Source organism: Camarhynchus parvulus, chromosome 19, assembly GCF_901933205.1.
Source record: "Camarhynchus parvulus chromosome 19, STF_HiC, whole genome shotgun sequence".
Classification (NCBI taxonomy): Eukaryota; Metazoa; Chordata; class Aves; order Passeriformes; family Thraupidae; genus Camarhynchus; species Camarhynchus parvulus.
This window is the reverse complement of record NC_044589.1, coordinates 2,848,279-2,857,489: the sequence shown is the minus strand read 5'-3', so window position 1 is coordinate 2,857,489 and position 9,211 is coordinate 2,848,279. Positions and strand designations below refer to the sequence as shown.

General features: G+C 42.5%; 1 protein-coding gene across 1 annotated transcript in view; it reads right to left on the bottom strand.

The window, feature by feature from the left end:
* Nucleotides 1–1,468: 1,468 nt before the first annotated feature.
* The window catches only part of AUTS2 (activator of transcription and developmental regulator AUTS2), a 793,219-nt gene continuing 785,476 nt past the window's right edge, over nucleotides 1,469–9,211 (bottom strand). Inside the window, exon 20 of the mRNA XM_030962942.1 lies at nucleotides 1,469–4,500. Within this exon, the coding sequence (XP_030818802.1) occupies nucleotides 3,261–4,500 (1,240 nt within the window). The 3' untranslated portion in view covers nucleotides 1,469–3,260. The remainder of the gene's footprint in view (nucleotides 4,501–9,211) is intronic.

Here is a 9,211-nt window from a genome sequence, read left to right as displayed (position 1 = left end):
GTAAAAAGGAACAACAATATGACTTTTGTAAAAAAAATCTGCAGTGTTTATTGCTGCCTCTGATAAGATTTAGCTGCACTAGGCCATGAAAGAGGATAAGACAGGCAAAGAGGGGAGCAGTAAGGTATGAAAAGCAGAAAACCAGGCTGGAGCTAAGTCTCAGTAAGGAAAACCAAAGATCAAAACATAGGAAGTTAAAAAAGAAGAGACCAACCATGGCATAAAATGAACAATGTATTGGGAAATATTAGGACTGTTGTCAAAGATTCTCTTCCTAAACATTGTATTTGGCATCTCAGCTAGTGATAGGAAGTTGCTATGTGGAAAATTAGTTGGAATTTGGGAACATGGGACTTGAAAACCTAAAGCAAAGTCCTGGTTGCTATAAAGCATACTGAGGGTTTTCTATGATCAAAATCTCACACAACCTACAGAATTAATACTCTCATGACTCATTTCATTCCCACAGATGGTAGCTGGCATTGTCTTTAAATGAAATTCATTTCTTAAACACAACTGAATTCAAAAATAGAAGATTTAAGACAAATGTCCTGAATGGAAAATCCTTCAAAAAAGATCACATTATCTATACCTGCAAGCTAACATCCTGTATCAAACTTCTGAAAAGCAGTGAATGCACCTGAAGAAGTTTAAAAGCATTAAAAATCCTTTTCCATCTCTTACTACACCTTTCAGGCATAGTCCTCTGAGCATCACCAGTACAAGAAGACTTGACACATGGATCTTCAAAGACATGGAGCACTGAAATTGAATTCAAAGGGACTGAAATGCCTTGATGCTTTCTGGACTCTGGGAGCGAAGGCTCATTGGCTTAACTGGGAATTAAGGACCATCAACAAGAGTTTGCTCACAAGGATCAGAGCCTGGACAATCAAGACCACGTTTCTCCCCTCCTGAAGACGCTGCCAGAGCTGTCAGGCTCCTCTGTAAGGATGAGATGAGCCTGGAAGATGATGCTCTCAATCAGACCCTGCCTCGGGGGGCCTCTCTTGCTGGCTCCAGCAGTTACTTCCTTCTGTGGCCATCCAGTCCTGCCTTCTTCAGTAACTCAAGCTTTTTAATGATGCGCATCCAGCAGACCAAGATGATGGTCTAATTAAAATCTGATCCATGTAGAGTGTTACTATATTTTAAAGAATCTGGACAAGCTAAGGATCAGGTCTTCTTTCTGTTTCTTTTTACCTAATAGCTCTAAGGATTCCAGTAAGATTGTAAAGGAAATGGCAAACTTTCCTAAGCCATTTTAACAGCTACTCCTTCTGAACAAAACCCCACTGTTGGGAAAAAGGACTTCCTCCCCATAGCAACGATGGGGTACTGCACACAAAGAAGCACCTAGCAGTTTAGTTCACATTTTTTAATAACATGGCACAATTTACATTACACAAGTCTTCGCTGAGGAGGAAACATGCTGAAGATTGAGAGCCGCTTCACTTTTCTGTTCACATAGGATCTAGAAAGGACTTTATTACATACAGGATAAACAGCAAAAAGGTTTGTATATAACAATCTCTTTACAATACTGAAAGCTACCACTACGGTTCCAGTGTACATATTCCTCAGGGTTGGGACTTTTTTGTATTTTTCCTTTTGTTTGTAGAAAAAAAAAAAAAAGAAACACTGCACAACATCTGGAGTTCACAAAAATCTGAAGCTCACAACTAAACCTTCAGTTGACTACTAAAATAGATCTCTGATCATTAGAAACAACTGTTTGTAGTTAACTTTTTTCTTATTTTTCCTTTTTTTTGCCAAAACAGGGTAACAACTTCAGATAGCACTTTAATACACTAGAAGACCAATGGAACTAATTTTATTTCATACATATATTTTACAGTCCAGTAGACAAGATATTGAATTCTCTCTGATAAAGTCATATTCTCTCCAAATATTTAGACAAGAAACTTAACACATTATAAAAAAGTGTGTTATGAAAAGACAGATTTCAGAAGATTGATGCATATTTTTAAAAAGGACCGTGTTCTTCAGGTTATTTCATGTCTTCTATGATTAGGGAACAACAAGGCTGACCTGTTAGCTATTCACAGACTTTATTACCAACTGAAATACAATAAATTCCATTATGAAATCTGCAATGGCGTTCATTAATTAAACTACTGATCCACAGTGAAAACATATCCATCATTTAGAAAAGTATTCACTTTCTTGCAGGATTTGTTTCAATGTAGTTAAAAATCACTTAACACAAAAAAATGTGTGTACAGATAAAAATGACACACTGGCAATAAAACCAGACATGAATGGCTATAAGCAGATGTTCTCCCCAAAATAAATTTGACATGTTAAGTGACTAAAGTTCTGGAAAATCTCCAGCACTCCATTATTACCATTTAACCCAGATTAATATGACTGAAACCCAATCTGCCATGACTCCATGTCAGTGATCACAGAGCACTAATCCTGACACCATCCAAGGGACACACGAGTTACAGTGATCTCAGCAGCCTGAATGCAAGGGTTCACACAGAAAACTACACCTCTGAAGGGCTGTTTCTTCATCAAAACAAGAGAAGTAGGCTTCCATTAGAAATGAGCTTGTTCAGGGAAAATATGACTTTAATTATGTTGTGTGTTGAAAAGGCTCCTTTGAGTTATAAAGGCTTTTGTGAAAAGCCTTAAAATTCATTGCATAGTTGAAGGGGTTTAGCTGTCTATAACAATATAAGTAACACAGCATAAGCAGACTGTGTTGATCAATATTAAGTTTGCAAATAGCACAGTTTAAGAAGTATTAATGTATTATGTTACTTAATTTTATCTATTTACATTTGTACAAAGTAAAGCTTTCATCTTACCCTTTTTGCATATATGAACCATTAATCCATGAAGCAATCTTTTTACATAAATATCTACAATTGACTTCACTTCTGGTTTGAAAGAGCTTTGTAGGGTTGACATTGGTGGTGGCTTGTTTCTAGTCAATTCACTCAGACTGATGTCTTGTTCTTCAGTTCAAATTTTGAAATTTTTAAGCTAGAAATAAAATAGAGTAGGAGACACGAGGAACATATGGAACATTGGCTAAAAGATCTGGAAAATTTCAACATATAATATACAAAAAAAATCATTTCAAAATCTTTGCACTCAGGTCTATACATATTGTACAGTGGGTCACATCCCCAGTCTGTATCAATGACTAGTAAGAAGGTCTTTATATTATGTTCATTTACAAGGTTTTTGTCCCTCTTGCTCTGGGTTTTCATTGAGTCTCACTCTGCTTATCGAGCTTCGATGTCCTTGAGGGTGTGAGAGGGAGGCCTCTCTCTCATCTCTGTGGACAGAGGAGTAGTCCTTCTGGGAGAGCCGGGCCGAGGGCCCAGCGTGGAGATAAGAGGCGGAGGGGCACTGAGAGCTGCTGTGGGGGGAGTTTTATTGAGGAGGCCGTTCTGGTGTCCCGTGGGGGGACTGACGCGGGGGTAGTGCATGCTGGGCAGTCCTGGCGTGAGCAGGCCGGGGTGGGGCAGGTGCCCGTCCAGGGCGGCGGGGTGCACCGAGTGCAGGCGCGCGTGCTCGTAGTCCTCGCGGAGCATGTGCAGCCGCTCCCGCTCGTCCAGGTGCGCGCCCCTCTCGTGCTCCCGGCGCGGGTCCACGGACAGAGGGTGGTGGTGGTGGTGGTGGTGGTTGTAGTCGTGAGGTTCCCGATCCCTGAATGACCTGTCTGCTTCATACAACCTTGGCGTAGAGAGGCGATGGAGGGGGTCATTTCTTAGCAAAAAGTCTCTGCCCAGGGGGTCTCTCCGATGAATATCCAGCTCTCTGTAGGGATCTCTCAAGGGATCTCTCATTGGATCCCAGTGGAAAGAAGGATAGGGGAAACGTTCTCCACCAGGAATTGGGCTAATTCCCATAAAAGGGGTCATCATGCGAGTCCTGTCCAGACCACTGATGCTGTTCATGTGATGTATACCAGTCACACCTACAGTCATGGGCATAGACACTAAAGGACTTGGGTGGACGTTGGATGTGGATATAGGTGGTGGCTGATCAGATGACCTATGAGTCTGAGGTCCCTCAGGCTGAACATCATGGTCTTCCTTTCGCTCTTCCTTCACCTTGACTTCGTTGCTTTTCTTCGGGTTATCGTACGCTGGCTCATTCTTCCTGTCAGCCTCGCGGTTGGAAGTGCTGTTGGGCCTGGTGCTCTCCACAACGGGGGGCCTGGCATAGGGGGAAGGAACCCTGGGCATTTGCTTAGACTCTTCCACCACTCGGCTTTCATGGCTCAGGCCTTCTTTCTCCGAAACGTAGCTGTCCTTCACCTTGTGCTCTTCAACATTAATTTCCTTCCGAGATTCGGAGTGATCCCTCTCTCGTTCTTTGGGTTTCTCTTTTTCTCGAACCTCGGGATTCAGATGGCTCCTGATCTGCTCACTTGAGCTGCGGTTATGTCCGAGGGAGTTTACTGGATGGATAGGTGCTGGCGAAGGATGGCTGGAGTGTCTTTTCTCAATGCTCTCCCTACAAGAAAGAGAAGTGTGAAATGAAGGCATGAGAAGCTCAACAAAGAAAACAAAGCATCAGAGTGCCTGGCTTTCTATTCGTGGCTTTGCAGAGAGCTGGTGATGTGCACCAGTAAATGCACTGTGCCTTTGGCACACCCAAAACTCCAGAAGAACATCCCATCTCTCAACTTGGCCTACTCTGTTATCTCATCGCAGCAGCTGCAGATCTCCAAAGCTGCTCTGTGAAGAATCTGACTGAGATCTCAAACACTGAACTCCACAGAAGGCTCCCATGGGAATCTAGCTCTAGGACATGTATTGCAAAGACTTTAAATGTTTGCAAAGAAGAGAGAGAAAAGTAAAAACATACTCATTTCATCCAAAAAGTGAGGGAATTCAATACAAATTACATGGTTAATAGTATTCTACCCACTTCTTCTATTAAGAATGCATTCGGGAAAATAGATTACTATTTTTTAAATGGGTTTTAAAAACATTTCCAGACCTATGTACACTACTAATTTCTCTTCTCTATTCTTTTCAAATGTCTAGCTTTTCAATTTACTTTTCACAATTCCATTTACTTCAAACTGAGGCAAAATCCTTCTGAGTACCACCAGTGCTGATGGTGCCAACCCAGCCCTCTGACAGGGAGGCACTTCCTGAGCGTGCAGTGACCCTCAGTGCAAGTGTTTAACAGAGCTGCCCATCACACAGAGTTTGTGCCGACCTCCTCAGCAGAGATAAGTCTGCTCTGTGTGTCCATCCTTCAGACTGGCTCTGACAACACCATGCCTGGAGTCAGCTGCTCCTCAGATGACCAACCCTTCCTATTTCTAGGTTAAAACAAGCTGAGCAGGACAGGGCCAACGCTACAAAGTCAGAAAATGCTGTGAATTCATTCCATCTTTCAAACCTAATATTGGTGCACAAAAGTTTGGGGAATTATTGTCTGGCGGTGAACAAAAATATAAATATGGAAATGGGTTCCATATCAATTATTTTCAGGAAGTAGTGTTGCCCAGGAGTTGTTATGGGCAACACTAAGTGAAAAAGCTCTCCCATTTAAAACTAATCAAATTCACAAGGTGAATCTAATCCCTCAGTTCCAATGACTTTAACCTCTTAGTAGTTTCAATTGACCTCTGAGTTGGAATCTCTCCATAAAGACAGCTCCACATATTCAGTGCTGGACACGTGCTGTTTTCTGAGCATGGAAATTTTGTTCCATGTGGGATGAGGGACAATGTGCTGTTGAAGGTAACAATTATTTATGGCCAGAAACTAAAACCCAGGAAGTTCCAACTCAACGTAAGAAAGAACTTTCCACTGAGGGTGGCAGAGCACTGGAAGAGGATGCCCAGGGAGTTCTCTCTGAAGACAAAACCCACCTGGCACATTCCTGTGTCACCTGCTCTGGGTGGCCCTGCCTCAGCAGGGGGCTGGAGTGGATGATCTCCAGAGGTCCCTTCCAACCCCAGCTATTCTGGGATTCTGTGGAAAGGATAAGCAGTGAGGGCTCCCCTCAGCTCCAGCTGACATGGGTCTCTCTAGGTGCTGGTGTCACCAGCAGGTGACACTCTGGGCAAGATCAGCAGTACTGGCTCCTGAAGGGCAGCTCAGAGGGTGACTCCAAGGTGAACACTTGCTCCTTCACCTGTACAATTTCTGCCACCTACTTTTTTTTGCTGAGCTGTGTAAGATTTGTACCTCTAGGTACTTTTGTACAGTGAAACTGCAGCAAATGCAGAAAAAATGCCTGGGAGAAGGAAACTCTCATTCTAATGTCACCAGGCGCATCTTTTGGTGTGTCTAGACTGAAACTGTCATTTCATGGGCCAGGTCTGAGAGAACTCCAAAGTCCAGAATGTGACTCCTGGAAAACACTTGGAAGACAGAGCATCTGATACCAGCCCTGCCTCATCTGCACTGTCCAGCACTTCACTGCTTGGGATCAGGTGCTGCCTTCATTCAGTGGGACCTGAACAGTCTGGAAATCACATGCTGGCTCTAATTGCCCTCCACTTGCTTTCCACCAAGAGTTGAGGCATTTAACAGCTTCCACATCTGGACACAGGGAGATGAAGTCAAGGCCCTGCAGTGAAGGATTCTCAACATGAAGGTTCAATTATTTTACTTTGCTGGGAAAACACTGGCTCTGCAATATCTAATCTTTTATTTATTTTGCTCATGGGACTAGTTCAGAGGGTACCCTTAATTGTTTTATTTCTCTAGGAAAGCTCATTTAGTCCTTTTGTTGATATTTAATCAATTTTCCATATCATTGATGTACTTTAAATGACATACAAAATTTAGAAAAAATAACAGCTGTTTTCTGTAATTAAGGAGAAATATATGTGCAACCAAAATGACAAATTCCTTTTCCAATGTCAGTGTATTCAATGACAGTATTGGTAACATCTCAAGAGGCTCCTGATTATCCAGCTCATTTAAAGTGAGCTGCACGTAGTCTAGTGGACAGAGAAGGAATAACTTTTTAATCCTCACATTTGTCAAGAGCTCCTGAGGTTGATAACATGAGAACAGCTCTGAGCCACTGCCTCCACAAAGAAGAAACTTAAAATCACATTATCCAATGAACTTATTACCAAGTAAGAGAAGTTCTGAGGCTGTGTGCTACACTGAAAAATACTGAATTTCTTATGCTGAGGTGTGTGCCTCATTTATATTGATTGAAAGATCAACAGATTCTTGGTTGGTTTGGTTTAATGCTCTAGGATTACAGACCCTTAAATGCCATTATGATTATACTGGAAGTGTTCAGTGACATCTTTTAAACAAAATACCACTGAGAAGGAACAAATCCTGCTTTCCACATTTCCTATTTTTAATTAATTTCTTTTCCCCTAATGTTGGGCTGGAATAGAAGAGTCTTTAAAAAAAACCCTCCACAACTGCAATCAATCACAGAGTCCCAGAATACCCTGAGCTGGAAGGGACATGCAATGTTGCAGGAGCCATCAGGGCTCTGCAGTGTCACTCCCAGCCAGGAAAGTGTCACTGCTGCAGTTCTGTACTCTCTGGGCTGTCTGAGGATTCACCTCTCTCAGTCTGCCTGGCAGGGGCTGTGGTGCACAGGCCATGCAGCTGATCCAAGAGGAGCCACCAGGGATCTCCACCCCATCCAACACCGACCTTAGAGGGGGAGCTCCAAGCTCAGAGGGACCTTTCCACTGCAGGCAGGAGTTGAGCTCAATGCTTTTGGCTGCCTGGGCCATTCCTGGGTTGGTAAGGTTAGACCCTTGATGACCAGGTGATTTTGAGATGAAATCAAACCTCTGGGTGTGGTTCCCAGCTCTTCCTGCTTGGGCAAATTAATTTCAAATAGATAACAGAGCTTGGGACCTCAACTAGAAAGCTCTGTGCTCACCCCACTGGGTGCCACTGGATGGTAAGGAGGAGGTGGGAGAGGCTCTCAACTCCTCAGATATTCTCTGCACAGGGAGCACAGCTCTGGGAAGGGATTCTCAGCCTCTCCTCACACAGCCCACAGTGTGAACATGCTGCAAAGTGCCATGTCCCAGCCCACAGAGCTGGGCACACAGCAGCACTGCAGGGGTGAAACCAGGACTGCACTCACTGCAAGCTGGAATTGTGCACAAGTGTGAGGGATGGATGATGCTTATTGCTAAGCTCTCAAATTATTGAAAAGAAATATGTTCTGAGCTATGATATGGAGTTCAGGCAATGCCAAAGCAGCTTGCAATGAATGTTTTCAGTAAGGGATTTTCTTCAGCAGAACACTTCATGAGAAAACAACAAAACAGCAACCAAAATAATCACACAATTCTACAGACTACCCAGATCATAGTAACTAAAATGCTTTGCCATTCAAGCCAGTAAAGTTACTCACATGCTTAAGCCTTTTGCAGGACAGAAAACCCAATTGGTAACAGCAATTTCTTTTGAAGCATTAACATCAGACATGAAAATAATGAAGCTATGCTACCAAACAGAAAATATTCCAAATGGAAAATGTAGGTGAAAAGATCTGTAGTTTGCCTTTCTTTTAGAACAATGTAGAAAAGCTCTTACATGTAGTTTTAGAATATCTAATGTGTTAGCATAACTTCTTTTAGAAAAGGCTACTAATGCATATTTTTGGGTTAGTGACAGAGAAGTCAGAAAAGCACATCTCCTAAATATTCTTTTTGATAAAAATATTAGAAACAAATAGCCATTATGTAGTAAAGTAATGTGCAAACTTTACAGGAAAGCCATCAAGCCACAACTGAAAAAGCTGAAATCAGCCTCTCTACAGTTTTCGAGGAAGGCATGACACTTGCTGAATGGCAAACTCTTATAAATTTGGTACTTCAATGTTAAGAGGAATTTTTACTGCGTTAACTGAATAATGGGAACAGTCCTGACAAAAAAATAAATATGACCAGGTTTTACTTTCCATTAACCCTTCCCAGCCTGGACATGTGAGCATGCAAGTCCATGTAAAACACTGAATAGACGGTATTGGAAGGTGTGTTAACAGCAGTGCAAGTGTAGGGGCTTCTTTGAGGGGAAAGAAGGTGCTTTTCATGAACTGCATGCTCTGAAGCTTGCTATGGTTTTGGCACATGACATTCCTGGTGTATTTTAGTCTTCTCATCTCACACCTTTAGCACTGGTCCCTCTGGTCAGGCTGCTTTTTGAGGAGGGAGAAAGTGTTTTGCAGACAAGGTCTGATTTACAAAGTTATTTAAGTATTTGAA